Source organism: Falco naumanni, chromosome 15 (genome assembly GCF_017639655.2).
Source record: "Falco naumanni isolate bFalNau1 chromosome 15, bFalNau1.pat, whole genome shotgun sequence".
Lineage (NCBI taxonomy): Eukaryota > Metazoa > Chordata > Aves > Falconiformes > Falconidae > Falco > Falco naumanni.
This window is the reverse complement of record NC_054068.1, coordinates 14,543,677-14,569,388: the sequence shown is the minus strand read 5'-3', so window position 1 is coordinate 14,569,388 and position 25,712 is coordinate 14,543,677. Positions and strand designations below refer to the sequence as shown.

The 25,712-nt window shown below is 40.8% G+C and overlaps 1 protein-coding gene across 2 annotated transcripts; it reads left to right on the top strand.

Annotated features, from left to right (window-relative positions):
- The first annotated feature begins 139 nt into the window (after positions 1–139).
- Positions 140–25,625, top strand: VPS35 (VPS35 retromer complex component). 2 transcript variants are annotated; one of them, XM_040615051.1, is made up of 17 exons: positions 140–206; positions 6,924–7,022; positions 8,500–8,596; positions 9,406–9,529; positions 10,986–11,168; positions 11,494–11,707; positions 12,486–12,569; positions 13,029–13,138; positions 16,127–16,223; positions 16,307–16,455; positions 16,974–17,181; positions 17,710–17,865; positions 20,747–20,869; positions 21,805–21,984; positions 23,166–23,405; positions 23,540–23,683; positions 24,716–25,625. In XM_040615051.1, the coding sequence occupies exons 1-17, from the start codon at positions 204–206 to the stop codon at positions 24,893–24,895; spliced, it is 2,391 nt and encodes a 796-aa protein (XP_040470985.1). In that variant the 5' UTR covers positions 140–203; the 3' UTR covers positions 24,896–25,625. The 2 variants fall into 2 exon arrangements, with proteins under 2 accessions (XP_040470985.1, XP_040470987.1); XM_040615053.1 differs by lacking the exons at positions 23,166–23,405; positions 23,540–23,683; positions 24,716–25,625 and adding an exon at positions 22,145–22,403 and having other exon boundaries at positions 157–206.
- Positions 25,626–25,712: the final 87 nt, after the last annotated feature.

Here is a 25,712-nt window from a genome sequence, read left to right as displayed (position 1 = left end):
GCGCAGCCACGCTCGCCAGCGGACTGGCCGGCTCCGCCGCCAATCATCACGCTCTACGCCAATCGGCCGGGAGCGGGCCACTTCCTCGGAGCGGGCCAATGGGAAACGGGCAGGGCGGGGCGGCGCGGGCGGTGCAGTCACATGACGGTGCGCGGCGCTGCGGGGCGTTGCTGGCGGGGGCGGCTTGTGGCGGCGGCGCGATCATGGTGAGGGGCCGGGGCGGCGGGGGGCCGGGGCTGGGGCTCGGGGGCCGGGCCGCGGCGGGGGGGCTGGCGGACACTGCGGCCCCTGGGAGACGGCGTCGCCCCTGCCCTGTGTGCGGGTGGGAGGGGTCCGGCCCGCGGCCGCCAGTGGCCCAGGGGCAGGCCCGGCCGCGCTGGGCCTGGGGGCTGCCGCTCCAAGAGCCGTCAGCGACTGCGCTCGGGCGGGGACGGGCCTGGCCGCGCGGGGGGGCCGGAGCCGGGCCTGGGGTCCGCCGCTCGGCCCGGGCGGGGCTGAGGTGAGGGCCGGGCCCGTTGTGCCCGCGGTAACGGTTCGTGCTGCGGTCAGCGCCGCGGCGGCCGGGCGCTGCGAGTCGCCGCTGTGCCGGGTTGGGCCGAGGCGGGTGTCTCTGTTGGGGGGCAGCTGCGGCACCGGCCGCCGCAGTGGAGGCGCGTTGTGTCGCTGCCCCTGTCACAGACCTGGTGTCTGGCGCCGTGCGTGTGTGGTGGCGTTGCCCGCGTTGCAGCCCGCCGTTCGGTCGTTCCTGACCCCCCGGGGCTGCTGTGCCAGGCTTCCATCGCGGGCCTCCCCTCCCTGCAGGCGAGGTGGGGTTGTGTTGGTGGGCCCAGCCCCAGGGAGCTGTTTGGGAGCAAATGTTGGTGTTTGCTAGAGAGGCAAACCTGAAATTGCGGCGTGGAAATAGCTCTTCTTCAGAAAAGCTTTTGCGTTTTCAATAAAAATAAGGGGATGCTCACGTTTCCTAGTAAAATTGGAAAGTCTGTTTAGCTCGTCTCGTGTGCTATTCAATAAAATTATAAGCAGCCTAAGTGTGGAGTAGAAACTACTAACAGTATCTAGGCAGTGAGGCAAAGCCTGAGTGCTTTATAAAGCGGGGACTGCACAGTTCTTAGGCTTTTGGGACAGACTGTCTTTTTAAAGCTGTATGTCTCTTGGTACCAGTTTGATGCTATATCCTCTGGAGGTGTGTGAGAGGCCTGAACCTGTGAAGTTACTTGAAAGAAGACGAGAAAACATTTGATTGGGTGATGAGAGAAGCCGAATCTACATCGCTAGCAGTCTGTGTCCCCATGTAAATACTAAGTGGTAGTCTTCAGCTGGAGAATGACACAACTTTCCTCTGCCTGTTGCTTCCCAGGGAACTGGCCTGAGACTTGTCTGGTCTCGTGTCCTCCTTTAAAGAATAGCTGATAACCAGGTGATTCAGAAAAAATAAATGTATAGGTGTTAAACGTGGGGGTAATCCACTCTACCAAATTAGGTTCCACTGCCATTTCCTTTGGCTGAGCTTGGTTTAAGCTGTGAAGCTGAATGACTTAGTGTCTTTAACAGGATTTATTTTGCGAGGGCTCTGGCTGGTCTTGATCATCCCCTGAATAAGAAGTCTGGCCCCTTGATTCTTATTAAAGTCTTTTGGCTGCTTGTGGCAGTAAATACCAATGTAAACATGTGAAAAATGTTTTTTTCTTTCTGGCTCATCTTTGAGATCCTGTACTGTGAGATGTAATAGAAGTTCTGGAGTTGCTGTCAGTATTTCAGAGTAGTACTTCCTATATAGAATTAAATACTTATGCATTTTTTGTTAATTCCAAGCAGTTCAGTGATTTCTACAGCAATGCATTGTGTGCATCCAGGCTTCATCTGTAAGCTGGTGGTTGTCCTGGTCCACTTCTGTAGCTAACCCATCTTCTGTCGTGGGTAACATTCATTTTAAATATCTTGGTGGTGACTGCTTGGCAGGCAGTTCTTATAAAATCCAACCAGGAGGAGGCAGAAAAACCTCCTCAGGTAAATCTCATTCGTTGTGGTACTATACATGAGTATGTGTACACAGGAGGAAAACTCATGTGTGGAAACAGGCTGTAAGCACATCAGCTATCTGAAGAATTCAAGTACTTAATCATTTGGAGATTAGATGAAAATGCACTTTAGAATGGAAGCAAAACCTTTTATTTTGTGTTATTTATACTCTGCGTCCAGCTTAAGATACCTGTGTTGCCAGAATACAGGCTATTTGGTAGGCTGCACAAACTTGCCTAGAGTTCTGCTGTATTTCAATACTACGTAATTCTTTCTCTTGAGTACTGCAAGTTACCTGATTTTTTTTTTTAAGTGGCATGAGCATCTTAACTAGTCAACACATGGACCCAAAATAATAACTGTCTTCAGGGTGCAGTTAAGTGTCAAGTGCAAAACTAAGTATGAATCTTACGAAGTCTTTCCATGGAGCTGAGTGTTAGAAAGTAAGTAAATCATAGACAGTAGGTGTAATGTTCACTTTGCATGTTCAGGAATAGTTGACATTCTGAGGATAGGCATGGGCCAGAATGTTTGCTGCTGTGATAATACAGTTTTCTAATTGTTATCTGCAGGATAACTTGTATTACCCACTTTGATCAGCCAGGCAGTAGAGTTCTAAGCTAGTTTGGGGTTTAAAAAATTTCTTGTTTTCCCAGGCAACTTACAGTTCACTAACCTTTAGTTAGAAAAAAGAAACAAAACTTGAAACAAACAAACAAAAAACCCACATAAACCCCCTCACTTTACACCAAAAGCCAGCTCTCCTCATCCTGTGCTGAATTCAGCTGCTGTGTCTTGTGACTTCCATAACTTGCATGTGGTAATTTAAGATAGGCCTTTCTTCAAAGCTAGAAAAAGGGTATGGTCTCTTGTACAGAAACTGATAGTGCAGCTCAAAGAGACTGTTCTCTATCCCTTCTCTAGTCACTTGCTTCCTTGTGGCTTCAGAGGAAAAAAGGTTAGGGAATGAGTAAAGCAGAAAGCTTGTGTTCATGTTGACTCTCCTTTTTTTTTTTTTTTAACCAATTGCAGTGTATTTAATGGACGTCTTAATGGCTTCAAAATTGCTGTAAATTGCTTATGTAGTGTTCATGCAAGATTTTATACCTTATTGTACATGTTGTTGACAAAGCAGCGACATTCTGTGCCTTGATTATGGAGTATTGCTGCTCTTCTCCAATGTCAAAGCATCTTCCATTTCAAAAGCTTATGTTCAAGGTTCTTGTTTGTAGATTGGCATAGGACTTCACAGTGTAGTTGCATTTTTTGGTAAAATAGCACTTGAAAATACCACCTTGTGCAGTTAGGTTCCTAATTTGAAGTGGAAGATACAGAGCATAAACAGCTTTAGTCAGTGTTGTTATCTGACAGAAAAACTAGTTTCTGGTTTGGTATGTGCCCTGCTGGCTGTCAGTGGTGGGCTTTTGCTGTTTGGTGTCTTTACTTCAGCTGCTTTTCCCCACAGCTTCCTCATGCAGGCATATGTATTGGGTTATATGTATCTTGATGTGATCTTATGCATCACTTGATAATAACCAGGTTATATGTGGAAACCTCTATAGTTCTGAAGCTGAAAGTAGCGTGCTTTCTGAAGTAGAAAGAAAATGGTAAGCTGGTAAATATTCGAACTGTGAAAGCTGAAAAGTAAGAAAAAGAGTTGGAACTTTTTCAGTGGTACTGCTGTTAAGGTGTTTCCTCTTCATATTGAAGTAAAGCTGCTACAAACATCACCTCCAGCTGCCACCATTGCGTGCTTGTGACACTCAGCAGTAGGTTATCAGCTGTGTGACTGAAATGCTGAGATTGTCTTTTCTTTAGACGTGAAGTACATACCCTTGTAGTAAAGACATCCTTATTTAGATCAATCACCTTCTCAGTCTTCAAATACAAACATATATGAATCTAATTTCTCTTTTGATCTTTAAGAAATACGGAAGGAAAAAAATTAATCTCTTGTGGTAACATGGAAATGCTTCTGTCTATGAATTCAGTTATGTACTTAATACAGTCCCAGTGCTGAATGCAGTGTGGGACCTTGCTACTCAATGTAGAGCAGAAGTGGAAATACTACCAATATCTTATGTTGATGTTGATGGGATCTGATGTAAAGCTGACTCTGGTTCATCACAAATGGGAAGGCTAGGTCTGGCAGAGCAAGGCTCTGAAACTCCATTATTTCCCCAACTGTTGCTGAAAGGCAGGGGCTACAGTTGCATGAGAAAGCAGATACCTTCAATTAGGTATTTCTGATGAGATAACCATTGGTATCATGTAAAGCATAGAAGCTATTATGCTTTAACTGGTGTTTTTCACGCCAAAAGTAAGGAAGCCGATGCACATGCACTCTTGCCAACTATTTCTTGGGGCTCTAGCAAATGTTTCAATCAGCGCTTTAATTTGGTGTCGCTGTCAAAAGGCCTTGTTTTTGTAGCCCTGCGTGCAGTGTTTTATCTGGTTGTAGGGTGAACTAGGTGAATGGTAAGCTATCACCCATTTATTAATAACTGGGCTAGTCTTCTAGTTTATTTGATGCTTTACAGCCTAAGTAGCTTTCTCAGCACTACATGTCCCGTGAACAACTAGGGGTGGAAGAGCAGGACTCGTAACTGTGTAAGTTAATGCCCATTAGGAGAAGGGGGCTTAGGAAGTTGTGGTTCATGTTAACATTACTGCACTGTTTCTAGCTGTGCTTTAATATAGAGAGATTTGGTGTGGTTGGAGCATATGGCATTCAGTTGAGTAGTGATGTATCTTCTCTAAAGCACTACTGTGGGTTCAGGGAACTGCAGTGTGTGACAAATGTTCTGGCATAAACATAATTCAGCAAGTCTGTTACATGATGTTTTGATATTGATTGTTGCACACTAGTCCCAGCACTGTCGTTTTCATTTTCTAGAAAGTCTGATCTGTAATGGAGTAAATAAAGCTTAGCAATTACAGTGAAGTTTTGCTGGCAGAACGTACTAGCTTCATAGTTAGAGGTTTTCTAAGAGTGTAGAGTTATTGAATTGCCTGGAAAGTAGGGTTTTCTAGCCATAGATTCTACTTTCACCTTTTGCTTAAATTGCTTTTTGGAAGACCTGCACTTTATGAGATTAATTATAGAGAGCACTTTCTAAGAGGTCCAGTTATTTATTAGTTGTGCATGGTTTGAAGGCACCAAGTTACTGAAGTGTTGGTTGGAAGGAACCTTTATCTCATAGAGTCCTGCTTGTATCAGGATTATCACCAGTGTTAGATCAGATCAGCCTTAGTTTTTTCTAGCTGGGTAATTGAAAACCTTTAAGAGCAGAGTTTCACTGCGTGTGTGGGTGTTATCAGGTCATTGTCCATTCTCTGTATGTGGAAAAGGGTAGTGGGGAGATACTGTCTGTGACTCTTACTAGGGGGATTCCAATTGCAGAACAAGAACGCAGTTAAATATGGAAGAACATGGGTGTGCTAAGGCTGCAATACTCCAGAACCATTAAGTTGCTGTTAAACTAAAACATCTCCATGTGGATGAAAAGATAATAAATTTTAGTCTCAGTCCTCAAAAGATACTTGTGGAGACCCGAAGCATGGGGTGTGTGGGAGAAGTTGGTACTGAAGATACTGTTTTCAAGAACACTAGACGGATGTAATTCATGGCCTGCTAGCTTGTAACAGATTTAGTTAAAAAGAGGAGACCAGGAACCTTCTGAACACAGCAGATGTGGGGAACAGGTATTAATAGTTAAAGAATTTACTGAGGCTGCAGGCTCAGAGAACCTGCTGTGCCAATTACCGAGTACATGGTATTTGTTAAGACTGGAGAGGATGTAACTGGGATGCAATATCAGTGCTTTCATCCCTGTCGATATTTCAGAAGCCATCTGAAAACAAACTGCAGGATTGGGAGAGGCTGGGAAGCTCGAAGTTGATGCTGAAGACTGGGACCTAAACTATTGGTGGGTGGTGGTGTTTCCTTGTAATATGTTAGGAGGAAGGCTGGCTGCAGGTTGGGAGAGCGTTTGGGGTTCTGATCCAAGTAAATTCGGACTAATTGGTATACAAGTAAATTAGGTTATCCTAAAGATGCTCATAGAAATCAATCCCGTTGATCTGGTAGAGGGCAGGGAGCAGCTGGAGTAGGAAGAGGACTATTATAGCTTGTTTGAGGGGAAATCTAAGGCAGTAAGCAATGGATTTTATTATTATTACAAGAAAATGCAATATGATCCTTGCAAAGGTAAAAGATGTTGAAGGCCTGGAATGTGCCTCTTCCAGGAGAAGTTAGAAGGTCACTGGGACAAGTAGGGGGCTTGAAGAGTTGTTGCTTCTCTGCAGTTTTCTATTGCCTTCTGCCAGTCAGTTCCCCCTTCTGGAAAGCACGAACTGTACTTTATCCTTTGCTTATCTGAAACTTGTTCTTAAGAGTTGCGTGTCTCATATAGCAGTTAATTGAGAACTTGTGAGTACAGGAAAGCACTTGTACAGTTGCAGTGCACGTGTGGTGTGGGCATTGCTTTGAAGCTCTGTGGAAAGAAGTAACAACGCTTCCACTCGTTGTCGTCATTTCTTTGCATTCTCTTGAAGCTTTTTCTTGCCAGATACTTGCAGTGGATTCTTGGCCTCTAAATGTTAGGAGGGAGAAGTTGACCTTGTTGTGTCCCCATGGCTTTGCACTCCAAGAAGCAATGGTGCTCACAGGCTGCGCATAACTTATCTCCTCCCTGCCCTCAGGTTTTTGCAGAGTACTGGGAGCTTTCTCCCTTACGTACACAGCTATTTCTGACAACTCGTGTGTGGTCACACTGCAGTGTCGCTTGCACTGATGTTCTAAACTACAGTAACCCAGTGTGAATCAAGTTATAACCAGCTTCATAAAAAAAATTGTTCTGTTTTTGTTGTTTGTTGTGTGTGGTGTTTTTTTTTTCCTCCAGCCAACAACACAGCAATCTCCTCAGGATGAACAGGAAAAACTCCTGGATGAAGCCATTCAGGCTGTGAAGGTGCAGTCTTTCCAGATGAAGAGATGCCTGGTAAGAATGTGACTCGAAAATGCAATGAAGCTTCTTGTCTGCTAGGAGTAAAATAGTAAATCAATACTAATCTCTAGTGCTGTGAGGAAAATTAACCCTTTCTGCATCCTTCTGCCAGAGGCTTTGCAAATAAATGAGGCAGCTACTCAGAGAGGGTTGAGCCTTGAATATTCTTTGAATGTGTTTTCTTAGTTTTGCTCCAGTATTTGACAAGATAAATTATAAAGATGCATCTTTATGATTTGTGCTTGCACTTAAGTAACCTAAACTGGGAATAACCTGCTATGATATCAGAAGGTTATTGTTCAAATTCATTTTATATGGAACTATATGATGAGAAGCCATTCTTGTTTGTGTTCACCATACTGGTATTTTTTCTGTGTAGGCTTTTCTTGGCATGAACCACAGACCATGAGACTAATAATGTAGAGTTACCTGCTACATAAGATAAATTTTGGAGTGATTAACTGTAGACTGATGCATGAATTCTTTTGTGACTGGGAAACACCACTGGCTAGGGTTGTGCTGAGATCTTTATCTTGAAATTGTAGTTGATACAGGCAGGCTTTGTCACCACACCTAGCTTTCTTGAGTTTGAGAAGCCTCTGTTTATTTGGAGAAGCTGCTGAAAGTTGCAATGAAAACTTAAATGTTCCCATATATTTTCATGTGGCTGGCCAAGCTAACTTTGCCATCAAATTACAGTAGCAAGAAAGGTAACACCTTTACCAATTTCCACTCTGTGGAGTGCTTTTGAAGTCTTTGAAGTAGCTGCAGCTGAGCTTTTCACTGCTCTCTGTGACTGAGTGTCAATATACTAAGTGGATCACACTAGCAATCCCTTCTGTTCTCCCCCCAAAACTTAATGCTGCTGCTTATAATGGGTTGAACAAGTATGTACAGGTGGTAGATTAGAAGTTTGTCTTGTATCTTGTGATGCCAGGTGATTATATGCATCAGAAGTGTAGGTTATATGCAGCCTAACAAACCATGGCTTTCAATAAGGTATTCTTGGGTGAGAAGTAGGGGAAGAGGAATCTAATTCTAACAGTGGTCTGCTGGCAGTGCAGATTTGCTGTCTACTGGAGGTTTCTTCATGAGATATGAACAAAACAACATACTATATTGACAGAGGGAGTCTGTTCTCTTTTGCTTGCTGGATAGAATCAGAGTGTTGGGTGGGAATTTATGCATAAGCAAAATTTCCTTTTAGTTTTTTCTGCCATTAGTATTATAATTTATTACTGTAGTTCTGTCTTCGGGTAAGTCTCCTTACCACACTCAGGTATAATGTTCCACTTAATAAGGATGGGTAAGTACAAGCTAGATACTAAATAACTTGACTTAATTAGAATTATTGCTTTCCTGATGTTAATCCCTGTGTGCTTTTTTAAAAAGCTGAAAGTGTAGCTTTCTAAAATACTGCAGCTGCCTAGTACTATTTCTGACTGACTACTCTTTCTTTCTTCCTCTAAAGGACAAAAACAAGCTCATGGATGCTCTGAAACATGCTTCCAACATGCTTGGTGAGCTGAGGACTTCTATGTTATCTCCAAAGAGCTATTATGAGCTCTGTATCCTTTGAAGAGGAAATGAATAGTTGAAATGCTGAATTTGGAATGAAGTGTTCATCTGCTTTTGGTACAATGGCATCTCGTTGGCCTCAGATATTTATTAGCATTTTTTTCCTTAGTATTTAGTTACCTGGATATATTGTAGAGAGCACACACTTCTTTGCTCGCTGTGTAAGTTTGTCTTTCCCCTTTAGTGCAAAGCAGGTCTTTAATGTCTTTCATCTCTTCCTTTAGGAGGTTTCAGGAGTCTAGTTCTATGAAAATACCAGCTCTGTAAAACAACTCTGCTTGCAGTATGGTACCCCAAACATCTGTAAAACCAACTCATATTTTGCTGGTATAAACAAATAAGATAATTATTGGTATAAGATGATAATGATCTTAGCTTCTGACCATAAGTTAGTGCCTCGATGTATTTACTTGTGCATAAGGTGGTATCTGAAGGAGAGCCTTTTTGTCAGACATGGAAATAGTATGAATATATTCAAATACTACTTTCTGCATGTGTGGATGATATTTTTCTGTGAACACAGTATGCCTTTGCTTTAGATACTCTGTTCAATCACATTAATTTGCTATCTATTTTGATTTAGGGTTTTTTTCCCCTCTAATATGCTAAAAATGACAATTGAAGTCTTGGGGTTAATTTTGCACATGTATCCTGATAGTGATTGTTGTTTCAGAAGCACTGCCTGCTTGGGCATGATTGTATTTGGTACAGCATCTTTCCTCCATGATGTGAATGAGCACATTACTAAGTAAATCTGTTGCAGACTTTCGAACTTAAAATCCTTAACTATGAGGAAAAGACATGGCAATTTCTGATGAACTACACTACTTGGAAGTCTACCTGACAGATGAATTTGCCAAAGGAAGGAAAGTGGCAGACCTTTATGAGCTAGTACAGTATGCTGGAAATATTATTCCAAGACTGTAAGTGTGTATATGTTAGTGTATATGGTTTCGGTTTGTTGTGTTTTTTTTTTTAAACTGGTGAATAGTGGTCAGGCTCTGCGTTCAGGTAATGATTGACTCTGCATTCTTGCTTCACAGCAAGAAATCAGGTTGCAATGGTGAGTAGTATCTCTGTGTGTCTTAAGAGTGAATTGCTACAGGACTTCTGAGGTTTAGGCCAGGGGTGCAGCTGCAGAAGGTCAGTTCTCCCTGCCAGCGTATTGATTTTGCACGTGACCAAGATGGAAGCACTTTCATCTTGGAATAAATTTAAGAGCTGGTCAGTGGAAAATTAACAAGTACCACATTCTGATCAGTGATACTGACTACACATTTATTAACTTTTTCTATTTTCTGTTAATGAACTTTTGTCTAAGGATCTGAGTCTTGGATCGTCACACACAGTAGGTACTTCATAACTGGCTGTCTCTTTGGAGAGTAAGAAGTGTGAGAAGGAAGCTGAAAATGTCTGTAATTCTTGAAAGCTTTGTGTTTCTGAGTATGTTGTTTTGGCTATGTGTTAGTGTGCTAGAGATGATATGGGAAGACTTATTAGATATGTGACCATTGGGCTGGAGTAGATCTTCTAGATATTCAGACTTCAGACTCAGATTTTCTTTGATACTGCAGTTTTTAATTCCTGACTTTTGTGCCAGGAAGAGGCTTTGGAGACACCAGGCTGCATCCTCATGCAGTTTCTGGAGTTTGGGTAATGACTACCACAATGTCTTCCCCCTTTGCGTGACCACTTGAGTTGTCTTCCTGCCTGCTTGGTGTAGCCTCTAGTTTTGCCTGGTGGATGCTTCTGGTGCTTTCATGGAGGTTCTGCACACATCCACGTGTGAGGCAGAGAAATGTGCAGAGAGGGCTGAAGCCTCTAAACCAAATATGTGAAGGTTCTGAGCATTATGGTTTTTTTTCTCTTAAGCTGAAGGGGAGTCTGCATATACTGGAGCACCAGTCCTTTGCATCTTGCGTATTCCTTCTACCTGTTGCTTAATGTAGAGATGCTGAAGGAATGAGTACATACTGGGGGATTTCCAAAGAGCGTAACACCTATCCTGCTAGACTACAGTGTGTAAGAGGCTTAACTGCTTCATCGTAGCAGGTTACTTATCTATATGTGCCAGAGCTGTTTTCCAGCTTATTGGAGTGCTGGAAGTATTGATGCTGCTCTGAGAGCATTCAGGACTCCATGCATGCTAAACGTTTACACGTTCAATGTATAAAGCATTGTAATGAGGTCAAGTGGCTGTTCAGACATGCTGTGCTCTGTTGCAGAGGAGAATAGGAGTTGAAAACTGACTAAATATCCAGAATTATCCAGACCTAGAGTGCTTTGGTAATACTGCCAGGATGGAAGAAAGGAACTGTTCCCTATTAAGCGTGATATTGTTACTTTACAATTTAATGTTTGATTCTGTGCCTTTTGCAGGTATCTTCTGATAACAGTAGGTGTTGTCTATGTCAAGTCATTTCCACAGTCCAGGAAAGATATTTTGAAAGACCTGGTGGAGATGTGCCGTGGTGTACAGCATCCTCTTAGAGGCCTCTTTCTTAGAAACTATCTCCTGCAGTGTACGAGGAATATCTTACCAGATGAAGGCGAGCAAGCAGAGTAAGAAAGATGGGATGTAACTTTACAAAAATTACTGGGTTTTTTTCTGTATGGACCTAATGAAAATTTTCTGTATGACTTCAGGCTTGAGAGAAGTAGATACTTTAGAGCACTATGAACTTGACAGATATTTTGTCCATTAAGAGTTCCTTTCCAGACTAAGGTTTCTCACAAGTGAGGATATGCACCTTTCTTATGAACCTAGATATCCTACCACATGCTTCCTGACCCTCCCACCTTCTTAAAAATTGGATATTCACCAATGGATGGAAGAATGAATACCTCTAACAAGTTTTTCCTGTTTTTAACCTGTTCTCAATTGCAGTGAAGAAACTACTGGGGACATCAGTGATTCAATGGATTTTGTGCTGCTGAACTTTGCTGAGATGAACAAGCTTTGGGTGCGAATGCAACACCAGGGCCATAGTCGGGACAGAGAGAAAAGAGAGCGAGAAAGGCAGGAACTGAGAATCCTAGTAGGAACAAACCTGGTTCGCCTCAGTCAGTTGGAAGGTGTTAATGTGGAGCGATACAAGCAGGTGGGATGTCTGGCCATCCTTTCTGACTTCTGTTACTTTTTCAAATGAAACCGGTTTGGACTCCAGATCGGCAGCTTGAAGCGTTAACAGCTATGCTAAAAGTTCAGTAATCCAGGTGCTTGAACTCTTCACCTGAGGATAAGTTCTGAATGCTAATGAAACTGTATAATGTGGTGTGAGGCTAAGGATGTGACTCATGCATTTTTCCTATAAGCTCGTTTGTAATTTGACAAGAAATCTTAAAACTCCTTTCCTGAATCCTGTTTTACTTATAAAATAATTAGCTGGTTCAAGGAATATGTACGCGTACAGCATATACGTACACATGATAGACTTTAAAAGTTAAATGAAGCTATGCTTCCCAAAGCATTCAAGAGAACTGTTACTGTATGAAATGATAGTCAAGTAAATATATTACTTAGAAGTCTGTTCCCTTGTAAGTTCTACCATATAGCTGCTGGAAACAACTTGAGTGGTGTTCCTGAGACACTCAATAGTGTTATGTGCCAGCAAAGGTAGTAGCACTGATTTACTAAACCCAAGCTTGGAGGTCATATAGTGTACAAAAAGGTCAGATATTGGAGACCAGTAGATTATTTTTTTTTCTGAAGGATGGAACTGCTGAAAACTGGGGCTTTTTATCAGAAAGCCTTTATGTAAAGAATAAGCTGCAAGATGTTAGAAATATTGCTCTGCTTGGATTAAATGCATATGTGTGAATATAAACTTAGTAATTGTAAAATCACTGCAAGACTTTTTTTTTTTTTTCCCAATCTAGATTGTTCTGCCTGGAATATTGGAGCAAGTTGTAAACTGCAGAGATGCTTTAGCTCAGGAGTATCTCATGGAGTGCATCATACAGGTGAGCTGCTTAAATTCAATTGCAGTGATGGGACACGGGTACTTACTCCTATAATTTTAATCACATTCATGCTACTTTCAGCTCTTCCTTATGAACTGGAAAGCTTCCTGGGACTCTGACATAGTGGCTTGTCCCATATTTTTTTACTGGATGGGCAGAGTGGAGATTAATCCATGTTGTGTTCCTTGTGTGGCAGAAGTTTGTAAGCATCTGAGCAGCGGTGCTTGCAGTATGAATTGTAATAGGTAGCTGGGCCCTCAAGTTACTCATTTGTCTTGCATCTCTTGCTTCACGCATTTACCCAGTCAGGGTCAGCTTGGGGAACCCTAAAGCATTTGTAGGCCAGACCCTGTTTACTATGTGGCTGTCTGCTTTAGAATTACTTTGTTGCATTTTACTGCTGTGTAACAATGGGCAAATTCAGTTTATAACTTGATGACTATTGATCTAAAACTTCAGGTTTTCCCAGATGAATTTCACCTCCAAACCCTGAACCCATTTCTCAGAGCCTGTGCTGAGCTGCACCAAAATGTGAATGTGAAAAATATAATTATTGCTTTAATTGACAGGTGAGTGACCAAGGGGGTGGAAATTGGCTCAAAATTAAGTTTTGTGTTGTGCACAAGCAGATGATAATTCTTCTACCATTTGAAAGCTTTCAATTTTTGGTATCACTTACCTTCACTGTTTCTGTATCTTTATCAGCTTAACTAAGGCTGTGGAGAACATTATTTCCATAGCTTCTGCTCTCTGGACCCTGCTTCTGCAACTTCCAGTGAGACTTGCTTTAAGGACTGATTAAAACTTTTAAACAGATTAAGCCAGGAAACAACCTATTTAGGATTGATGAATTTTGTGTTTCTGAAATAAAGTGGCAGCAGTGTTCTGCTTTGACCAAAAGCCTTATTACTCAGTTACCTCTTGAAAGCTTGAAGATCCTAATGACTAAATCATGTATCAAGGGTGCTGTACCTTGCAGTTTTGATCAGAGAATATAACATAAGCCTGTTCAGGAAAGAGCAAGTAGGAAATGGAACTACCTTCTTAGTTTACCGTTACCTTTCTTGCTGTTCTCCCCAAAGTGTGTTTTTCCTGTGGAGGGACTGCTTGCATTGAAGTCAGATATGGGAGAGAAAACATACTCATGTAGGTTGGAAGAAATCTTTTAAGATCAAACTGAATTTTTGATTTGTATCCTGAAAGGAAACAATGCAGATTATCAATGAGGACTTGTACTTTGTTACTGCAGAAAGGAAGTACACTTCCATGTTTTTCTGGAACCTCGAAAAAGCCTTGTCCTTGCATTTGCACACAAACATACGTACTGCTGTATATCTGGTCTGTATACCAATGTCTGTGCTTCAGTTACCGTAGGGATCTTTAGTCCCACTGGCATTTGGCAGTGAGTAGACTTGTGACTTGGTTTCTTTATTTTCTGTAATGCCTGGAGGTGGAGCATATATGTCAGGCACGATTGGTGTAACTTAAGGTCTTGAATTTTTTACTTAACAAATACTTAGATGTTTTTCAAGATTGTATCAGATCTGTTCGTTCAGGACTTTGGTCTTATTGTATTATTGCAGTAATTTGTGCATTTGGCAGGGAAGCAGCTCTGCCTTCATCCAGAGAAGTTCCCAGGAATTCATTGGTTTCCTCCACTCTGCGGTGGCTGTTTTGTTCATAATTTTATTTGCTTTAAAAAAATGCACAAAAGCCACAAAACCCCCAAATCACAAGAAACATTGCTTTGACAATCTAATTTCTTAAACTGTCTATCTTGAGACTCCTTTCAGCAAAGATCACAGGATCTTTTGCTAGGTTCTTATGTTAGTGTGTAGCAATGCAATTCTTGCAAGAAGTCTTTCCTCAGGTAGTTTTTGCTGTCATGTCTACTGAGATGGCTTAAACAGCTTTGGTAGTGCCTCCACAGTAAGCTTGCTATTCTTACTGTTACAAACAACAGCAAGCGACTGATGAGCAGTGAACCTGCCGTCCTCCTAGTCTTACTGCTGCTGTGTTTTGTTGGGCCACTAACGGTGTCTTCCAGAGCCTTCTCATTTAGCTGTCGGACAAGGGTAGAATGGTGGTGGTGGTGTGACGATTATCTTTGTAGTATGGCAACTTGTGCTTTTGGCTGTAACATTGCTGCGAGTGTTGGAGGATATGAGCGGATCTGTTCATGGGATCCCTGCATGTAGGGAAGGTGTTGCTCTTGTGTTTGGATGAGGGTTGTTAGGAACAATTGGTACGCCTTTCAGGATTGTGAAGGTAAGATGTGAGTCTGCCCCATACAGGTAGCGCCTGTTGGCATTTCTCATCTTTATTTCAGCTGGCATGGGATAATTGAAACTGAACATCCGTGACTACTGAGGAAGCTTGTGAAGCTTTAGTCCCTATTCCCATGGGGGTTTCCTGTTAAAGGAATCTTTCTGCAAATAGTCTTGCTGCTTTGGGATCTCTTCTTGCCTTACTAAAGCATTCACAGCTTTTAATTATGCTGCCATCTGCCTGCAACTTGATCATACTTTGTAGCATGCTGGCCTTACCCTCTGAGCTTTGCCAAGAAGAGCTGCCTTGTCCCTTTGAGAAAAGGCAGTGATTGTTCCTGGCTTTAGAAAGTCTGCTTGGTACCACCCTCATGAAGTGTAAGAGTAGTTGAGTGTCTGTTTTTCCTGGCAGTGAAGGTTTTTGGCACCTCAGCCTTTTCCTACCTGTCTTTTTGTTTCAGACCCAAAGTTCATTTAGAATCAAAGTTTAGAGACCTGTAAGAAATAACTTAAAAAATTTTAGTTGGGTACCTCTTTCTAAATATTTTTGTTGGCCTTTCTATAATTCAAAATAGAATAATCCTTTAATGATTAGAAAGCGAAGATAGCAATGCCGAGCTTTTTAAGGGGATCGCTGGCCTTCTTATAGCAATCTTCTCATCTTGTATCTGATTCCTGCGGAAGTGGTGGTTGGCATGACTTTCTCCTGTTACCGATAGAGATAGCTCTACAACATCTTTTGGTTGCTTGCTGGATAGCAGTCTCTTGCTTTGTTTTTTTCCAAAAAAAGTTTTCTTGTCCGCTTCAAATTTACTTTGTGTTTCGCTGTTTGCAAACAGTTCAAGTCCCAAACATGTTGGTCTGTCTTTGGAGACAAAGCATAGTTAAGTCAGTGTATTTCTTCTGTTTTTTCTCTGGAGACTGTCTTGCAGAGAATGCTGCTGGATATCAGACTGTGATACTTGCTTTTCCTTCAGCCTACTCTATATCTCCTCCTCTGCTGGAAAGAACAGAACACTTGCTGCTAGCTGAAGAACATGGATTATGAAATGTTCTTTCTTGCTGTTTCTTCATCTTGCCATCTCTGTCAGTACTCTTTTCCAGGACTGATGTTTGCCAGACTCAGTTGCTTTTAAGGCTTCTGACTTCTGTTAATTTCCTTTTTGCTTGTAATAGAGCTTGCAAATAAACCTAAAGGACTTGCTTTTCCTGACAGTATCTCTTTCTGGCCTGTATCTGAGGAGGTGAAAAAATGTGCTGACGAAGCTGCTTCCCTTTATCTGTTACTAGGTTAGCTTTATTTGCACATCGTGAAGATGGACCTGGTATCCCCGCAGATATCAAACTGTTTGACATCTTTTCACAGCAGGTTGCTACTGTTATACAGGTATGCTGCGTATTCTTGCATGCGGTTTTGTGTTTTTACCGAAGTTATGTGCTTTATCAACTTAGTGCTGTCTCAAATTGCAGTCTCGCCAGGACATGCCCTCAGAGGATGTGGTATCTTTGCAAGTTTCTCTCATTAACTTGGCTATGAAATGCTACCCGGACCGTGTTGACTATGTTGATAAGGTGTTGGAGACGACTGTGGAAATATTCAATAAACTTAATCTGGAACAGTAAGTCTCTTGCATTCTCTGTAGTGTGGCAATTCACACTCTAAAATCTTGACTTAGGCATTTCACATTTGGCAAGATAGCAGAGAGATGTGCTTTGTATCTGTAAGATTACTGCTTTTGGGCCAAGCTATAGAGGATTGTGATAAAGTACTGACTAATCAGGACTTGCTCACCTATGCATAAATCCTACTGTGCGGCTGTACAGCTACACAATGTATATGCCAAGCTGTGTGTAGTCATTATCTAATAATCTCTTACAGCACTTTAGAGTTCTTTTGCTGAATTTGCAGCCGCAGTCTCTGCTTCTGCTATCAGCAACTTAAAACATGCATTTTTTCACTGTACGTCCTGAAGAGCAAGATATGACTTGTTTTGATGCTTTATTTTCTTTCTCCCTAGCAGCAAGGTGCTTAGATGTTGTGGTATTACATCAGAACTGGTATTGAGGCAGGCTTTAAATCTTATCTACATGTGTGAACTATTAATTAATTGTGGTTTTTGCATATATTTTCTTTTAGTATTGCAACAAGCAGTGCTGTTTCAAAGGAGCTGACTAGACTTTTGAAAATCCCCGTTGATACTTACAACAATATCCTGACAGTTCTGAAACTAAAACATTTTCACCCACTCTTTGAATACTTTGATTATGAGTCCAGGAAGAGCATGAGTTGTTACGTGCTTAGCAATGTACTGGATTATAACACAGAAATTGTGTCCCAAGAACAGGTATGACATAAGTTAACTTGAAATTCTAGGTATTTAAACTACTGTTTGAAGATTTGAAAACACATACTAAGTGACTTCATGCAGGGCATGCTTTGTTTCCTAACCTGCATGCCCCCATCTCTCCATCTTAATAGCAGAGGCTTTATCCCATCCCCCTTGATAATTCTTCCATCTGCATTCTTAAATACCTTGTCTTTGCACATCTTGCCTAACCTCATCCTAGAGACTTCTTCTTTTAGGTTTGAACAAAGAACCTGAATCCCCTTAAAGCTAGGACTGTTACCTGTAGAAGGCTGGAATAGTACTTTCAGAATTTGAATTTCTCTGTACTGCTCTGCTGTTCTACCTCTGCTAAGAGGACCCTTCTTCAGCGAGTAAGGCTAATACGTCCTAAAAGCATCACTAGCTAATAGACTTCCCTAGTGCTTTGTCAGCACTATGAATGGCTGTAAAGATGTTCCCAGTAGCTGTCAACTTATGCTTATAGACTACTCCAGTTTTAAACAGAGCTTATATTGCCTTTAACAGGTTGATGCTATCATGAATTTGGTATCTACGCTGATCCAGGATCAACCGGATCAGCCTGCTGAAGATCCTGACCCTGAGGACTTTGCTGATGAGCAGAGTCTTGTGGGAAGATTTATTCATCTCTTGCGTTCTGATGACCCTGACCAACAGTATCTGGTATGGCAGTTGGTGCTTCTGAATGCTTGTACTCTCTGAACTGTGCGTTTTTGTTTTGTTTACTGTACAAGACTTCAGTGTAGCTGGGAGCTGGGGTATCACTGCTAAGGCACTACAAACTGGGTAGAAAACATTGTGTGTGACACTTTTAAAAGTAGTTTGAAATGTAGTTTATTTGGAAAAAAAGCAGGTGAGGACTTAAAAGCATTTGTGGACTTTTTTGTCCAGTGAGGTGACAGTTTGGATGCAACTATAATAGATAGTGTTAATTCTTAATTAACACTCTGACACATCATATAACCATCTATCTAAAAAACAGCAAGCAAAACTTAGAGCACTATGCTATTTGCATTCTCTTGGTGTCAAAATACAGAAAAAAGCTTAGAAAAAACAGCTAATGGGTTTTTCCTCAGGGATTTTAATTAGTGGAATTATATGGTCTTCATATAGAATGTAATATACTGCTGCTTAGTGGTTACAAATGTTTTTCCTCTCTGCTTGGTCTGTCCTTAATAGCAGATTTGATATGGCCTTGAAATTTACACATGACGTAATAGCGTAATAATAAATTAAATACTTGAATTAAAAAATTAAATTAATAAAAATACTTAATAAAAATGTAATAATTTGAGTTGATCCATCAAAGCTTTATATAGCACTCTGTTAATCTACTATTTCTGGCTTTGGTTTATTTCAAATTTAAATGGTCTTCCTATACTGAGAAGTATGTGTTGGGGCAGAGGGACAGGGGTATTCTGTCTATGCAAAATCCATTGGAGAAGCTGGCAGATGTGCTGAAGTTGGATGCTGTTACAGATGGCAGCAGCTAGTTAGCTCTAGTCAGAGCTTAGGCCTGAGTAGGGACTCCTGTGAGTTTACAGTTAAGTGTGCCTGAAATACAATTGGCTGACTGTTTTAAAAGTTGCAACAAGATCTTACTGTGTAAACAGTGAGACCAACATAACCCAGTCGAAGCTATACATAACATTGCTGTCGTTCTTTTAGCCTGGGTTTAAAATACTGTCTAAAAATTTCTTGCTTGAACTGTAGAGCTTTGCTGCAACTTCTGTAATGGGGAGAAGCATAGCTTTAACACCTGTATGTGGGTTGGAGATGGTTGTGTTTTGAGACCTGCCCTCACTGACTGCGTTATTTCTGAATACTGCTGGAGTACGGCAGGAAGGTCAACCAGGTCCTCATTCATTGTAAGAGCTATATAGGTTGATTATAGCTAGCAAGTACCATATTCATATAGGAGAAGCCAAGATTTATTTTTTCTTAGTGGAGAGCAAAGCTTCTCTCAAAGGGGTGCTTGCCCTAAGGTAGTTGATATTTTCTTTGGTTTGGTTTTTACCCCAAAGGACTTTGCATAGCTATTTTTGCAAAGCTTCTGAACATCTGGCTGTTGTCTTTCTCGTCTACCAATGCTTAGCTTTAATCAGATTGACCACCTTTAAATGCTATCATGGAATTTGTCAAATTACCTTTCAGATAGAATTCTGTTAGGCTGCTTAACACCTTTTAGTAAAAATACCTAATGGCATTCTTGGTCAGCATCACAAATGCTTGTATCAAATTTTCCTACATTACTGGTAGGAAAAAAAGTGAGACGATGGGATTCTCACAGTTCTTTCACAGTATCTCACTTTAAATTATGCATTCTGTATGGAAGAGATCTGAAAAGCAAATTCAAACACCTTATCACATTACAAGTGGAAGTGGCTAATACAGTGTATAATGTGTGATGACAGATTTCTATTTATTCAGGTTACTTTACGTGAATTCTACATGTAATATAAAAATGTGTATGGGGTTGGACACTGAGCTTCATTTCTAGTTCTTGTTTCAAAGCAGTAATGAGACTGCTATGACCAGCAAGCAAGGTAATACCTGTGGTACCTAGCCATCTTTGTTTTGACACTTAACGCAAAACAAAAAAACCCCACTTATTAACTCTGAGCTCTAGTAGAAATCTTCTGAAATTTGGTTTCAGAAGTTTTAGTGTCAAATACAGCATGTCCGAGTTTTGTCCCCTTTGAAAGGCAGTCAGGTTATTATAAACCGCAAATACAATGTGGTTGCTTGGAACAGATTCATTAATTTATTTTCTGATACCTGGAGTTCTTGCTATTCCTGCCAATTCTGGTTAAGAGAATATATGAGTAATATCAATAGACAAAAGTAATCCCAGAATAAGGGGAAGGGGAGAAGCTAACAGTATAAACAAGCAGAACTCCTAGTCCCTCTTCACAGGTTTAAGAACAAGGGTGATGGGCAGAAAAGGTATCAGATTAATGTTGTGTGTGCAGCTTGTGCTCAAAACTGAGAAAGGCAATAAAAAGCTGTCATTGATGAGCATGATGCAAAACTAAAACGGGGGAAAGGGCAAAAGTTACAGGTATCAGAATGTGGCACTACAGTCCTTCTTGCAGGGCATGAGAAACCTTATTGATTTACGAGTTCGGTTTCATAAAACTTGGTTTCTTTTTTTTACGTTCTTACAGGCTACTGTAAGAAAGAATAGTCCTATTTTGTAACTTCTGTTAGAGCTGAGGACAGAATGTATCCAGTATCATTATTAAATGCAAGCTCAGGCAACTTCCATCTCGCTGCTCAATCCAGAATGCATCTGCAGTTAATACAGTATGAGTGTTGCCTAGCACTTATTAAGCAGCTGTAGGAGAGGTTGGGGCAGATACCATATAAAAAGCTACAGAGAGACTGCACAAATTTAATTCAACTAAAGCAACTTGTTTGTAGTCTCTTCAGAATGCTGTAATTCATCTGATGCTCCTGTTCCATAGAGCACAGATTTAAGTTATAGGTGCAAATAACACACCTCTTGCAAGAATTATCTAACCTTACAGTGCTTCTATTTTAGATCCTAAACACAGCCCGGAAACACTTTGGTGCAGGTGGGAACCAACGTATTCGTTTTACACTGCCACCATTGGTTTTTGCTGCATACCAGCTTGCTTTTCGCTACAAAGAGAACTCCAAAGTGGTAAGTTGACCTCTAGGTAACTCTTGTATAGTATACTTGCTTCTTTTTGACTTGCTTGAAAGCGCATTTGTCTGGCTACAGTGTGCTAAAATTTGATAAAGAATGTTAGGTGGTGGTTTGGGTTTTTTTTGCTTGAGGCAATTTTTACTTGAGGTGTGAATGTTTTCTAATTTAAGGAATATCTTTATCCACATTAAATTACTTCAGCACTTAAGGAATGGTGAGGCAGAAACTGGTTAGTTGTGTTTATTCATGAAGGTGACTGATTGTGTGTTTTTACATGGAGACTAGAGAACTATGGGAGTGAGGGCATGAAACTGATTTAAATCTGGATATTAAAATTCATCAATTTCTCAATTTGTAGCTATACTGTTTCTAAAAGCAAGTGCTGCTTTGTAGGTTAACTTACACGGTAGTTGCAAAAGTGCACACTAAACAATCGCTGATCCTCCTTGGCCCTTCAGTGCTTTCTGATTGATATAGTTAGATTAAATACGTATTTTCTCATGTTGTGGGGAAATAAGTTAAAATGCTGTTTGCTAAAATACTCCTCAAAACGAACATTTTAAATTTCTCTTCCACTTCTGATTAATGCTCCAGACTGAACAGAATTTTTCTCCACTTAGCTAATTAGGCTTTTGCTCAGTTATGTTCTAAGCATAGCTGTAGTAACTGCAATTCAGTGTAGACTTCCAAAGAAGGCTTCTATGAGCTGGATGGAAAAATGGGACTGACTTTTGGTAAATTGAAGAAATACTTTGTGGAGACCCACTGAGGTCAACACAGTACCTCACTACTAGTTCAGTAAGTAAGTGGCTGGAGTGGCGTGCAGGAGACAACAGACTGTAGCACTTAACAGATCTTATTACAGTTTAGATTCCCTTTTCCTTATAGCAGTGATCTTGTTCAAGTTTTGACTTGTTTCACTTCTCTAGGATGACAAATGGGAAAAGAAGTGCCAGAAGATCTTCTCGTTTGCTCATCAGACCATCAGTGCTTTGATCAAAGCAGAACTGGCAGAGCTGCCTCTCCGTCTCTTCCTACAAGGAGCGCTGGCTGCAGGAGAGATTGGCTTTGAGAACCATGAAACTGTGGCCTACGAATTCATGTCCCAGGTGAGTGTCCAACTATTACAGTCATTGTCCTGTGCTATCTTGAGTTTGGCTTGGGTAGGTTTCCTGAACACTGAACCATCCAGTGCGATTAAAACATCTGAAATAATTGACAGCTAATGCTACTAGGTAGAAACTCCTCATCTTCATTCTTGCTTCCCAGGCTGCTGTGGAATTCAGCCCCATTGCTACTGATTTGAGTACTCAGTCTGACAACATGTGGTATGTTGCAATGCTGCCTCCTACTCGCATAGTTGGCTCACTGGAGGAGTGTAGCTTTCTCAACATAAAATGCTTCTTCACTGCTTCTGAGACTGTCTCCCAGCTCCTGTTATGTAGCTGGTATTACCCTGACTGCAAGAACTCTTTGGAAGTTCTTTAAAACTTGCAGTGTTCGCTACTGCCGTGCTGGGCTTTGCTAATTAAAATTGTTGTGTTGAAACCTATCATAAACTATTCTGAAAATCCACGTAAACCTGTTACTTGGTCTTAAGCCTTACTTGTTGCAAAAGCCTTCCCATTCTCCTCCTCAGATAAAGAACCAGTGTATTTAATGTTACCCACGCTGTAAGTTTTGTCCTAATATTTCTTCTAATACTGGTATTAATGCATGTTCTTAAACTGAGTCACTGATAACCTTAGCCCTTCCTCACTGTCTTGTATCAGTTGCCATTGTAGCGCAATTCTGAATGTGAGAGCACCATGACGGTTACAAACCTTCTGTTAGAGAGACAGTTCAAGATTTTGTCTTGTGTTCTCTCAAGGCTCTGCATCCGTGTGCTCTTGGTACCTACCCTGTGTCACTGACCTAGCGCTCAACTTCTGCTCTACTGTTCTGTGTGTTTTAAAGAGCTAAATCCTCTTCAGGGACTATTTCTACTACTAAAGTTCTGTATTTGAACAGATGTGTGAAATGAAGAAAAACTAAGTCTTCAGATTATATGTAGGATCATATGTCTTTACTGTGACCACTTAAGTAAGAAGTATTTCTTGCAAGACTTATTTCCAGTATGTGGACTTAACTTGATTTTGATGCTCCCAGTAAAAGATAGTTTTTCCTGCCTGAAGCTTTTAACAAATGTAAAACTGGACACTTTCCTGCCATGTCACTAGCAAGTGTGATTTGTAGGTTTTTTTCTGATGTGTTCTAAAGCAGTGATAGTCATGCTTTCTCCCTTGACTAGGCCTTCTCTCTATATGAAGATGAAATCAGTGATTCAAAAGCACAGCTGGCTGCAATCACCTTGATAATTGGGACGTTCGAGAGGATGAAGTGCTTCAGTGAAGAGAACCACGAGCCGTTAAGGACTCAGTGTGCACTAGCAGCCTCTAAGCTCCTTAAGAAGCCAGACCAATGCCGGGCTGTGAGCACTTGTGCCCATCTGTTTTGGTCTGGCAGAAATACTGACAAGAATGGAGAGGAGGTAAGAATAAAGTGGCAGCAGTGTAACACGTCCTACCTTTCTTCTGCCTTACTTCTAAAGTAGGTATATCACTTAGTGATGCAGATTCAGTTGGAATGTGTTTTAATGTGTAAATTTTGTTTTTTTCCTTCTAGCTTCATGGAGGAAAAAGAGTGATGGAGTGCCTAAAGAAGGCTCTGAAGATAGCAAATCAGTGCATGGACCCTTCTCTGCAAGTCCAACTTTTCATAGAAATTCTGAATAGATATATCTATTTTTATGAAAAGGAAAATGAGGCGGTGAGCAGAAGTGCATTCTCTATTGTGTCTTTTTAAAAGAGCATTTCTTTAAGCTGTTCTTACACCCCAAATCATGTCTCTTCAACTTGCTCTGTGGTGTCTGAGAGGCACAAGTTCTAGTAATAGAGTAGTAGTCAATTCTTCATACGGTAGTAAAACTGTGGATAAAACATCATTCTTCTTACATGGGGGAAACCACTAAATGTTTGCAGTTTATTTATGAACTTAAATATTGAGACTTGGTTACCTGAATTATTTATAACATCAAAACTTACTAGGGCTTAGAATTTTACTACTTCCTCATCTAACTTGAGAGGTACCTAACTTAATATGTACAAAAGGAAAAGAACATTCTTATAGCTGTTTAACATCACTCCTGAGTGCACCACAAATGGTTAGTGTAAGCTTTAACTTCAAGAAATAAATCTGGCATCTTATGGACCAGCTGAAATTCTGCCTCTGAAATTTGAGAGTTACCTCATAATTTTCTGTTAGCGGGTAACTAGAAAACTTAGAGTTTAGAAGAGCTGCTTGGTCAAGTGGAGATCAACATCCCATCTGATGTCATCATTTAATCAAGAGCAGATGTTAACAAATACAGTGTAGTCCTGAGAGAATGTCTGAAGATATTTTAGGGATTTGCTGACTGTCCAACAACTGAACTGGCTTTATGCTATAGTAGTGCCCTAGTATAGGAGATGCTGTGTCTGATGGAGATGAAAATAAAACTTAGAATTTCAAAGCACTTTGCAAATGTAAAAACAGTCTCTGAATATACAGTGGTGGTCTGCATTGCATTCTGGGCTGTGTTCTGTGTAGTGCTGGACTTAACACCACAAGCAGTGGTTCTTTCCTATGTAATGACATGGTCACTAAGAGTAACTTTAAATCTCATACTACCATCCTGACTGACTTCGCAATTTCTAAGAACTGTCCAAATACCTATAGTTTAGAGACAAGTCTGTTAAAACTAACGTCAATGCACTTACATACAGGTCTTGCTGATGACTTCTGTTTTATGTTCTCCTGTAGGTGACAATTCAGGTTTTGAATCAACTTATACAGAAGATCAGAGAAGATCTCCCAAACCTTGAGTCTACTGAAGAAACAGAACAAATTAACAAACACTTTCACAACACACTGGAGCACTTGCGTCTGAGGAGGGAATCACCAGAATCTGAGGGGCCAATTTATGAAGGTCTTGTTCTTTAGGAAGATACACACTGTACTTATTTCTTTTCATTTACATACCGTATGTTTGGTTGTTTTTTTTAAGATAGATTCTTAGGTTGTGCCTTTCAGAAATGTCAAGTTAAGTTAACATTTATGTGTTCAGTCTGGCACTTCAAACACTTGTGTTGAGTACTCTAACAAATTTGAAAGGTTGGACCAGCAACTACAGGTTTCATCAGTTAGCATGGCTGAAACTTTCTTTGAAATCCATGTGACATGGTAGGGCTCTTCTGGTTCTGATTTCTCTTCTGTCTGTTCACTGTTGCTTCTGTAGCACTAGAATTCTAAACTGGCAGTGACTGTCATCTGAAACTGTGTCTGATCCTTACAGAGCATCAGATTTTTGGGAATATTGTACGTCAGATTCTGCTTGTGCTTTTCTTTTAATGCAAGTTAAGACTAAGTGTAATATTTTTCCCTAAAAACTAGAATATATTAATGCATGTTTGGAGAGTTTTAAAGTACCATGTTCAAAAACAGAAGTTATATTTTGCATATTAAGGCTCTGTGACATTCAGTGAGGGCCAGTACTGTGCACAGGGCATATTTATCAAGATAATTTTGTTCCAAATAGTATAAAAATAGAGAAATTGCAATCTATATAGATATGTATAACCTTCATTACTGTAAATTTAGGGGAAAATGCATTACACAAGTTTATTCAGTATCATGATTTTGCACCAGTGAAACAATAAAGTTGCTATTAACATCTGTTGTTTCATGTCTCTTCAGAGCCCATTGTGAACCCAATGCTAGTGTGGAACCTTCTGATTGTTGGGACAGAAAAATCAAGCCA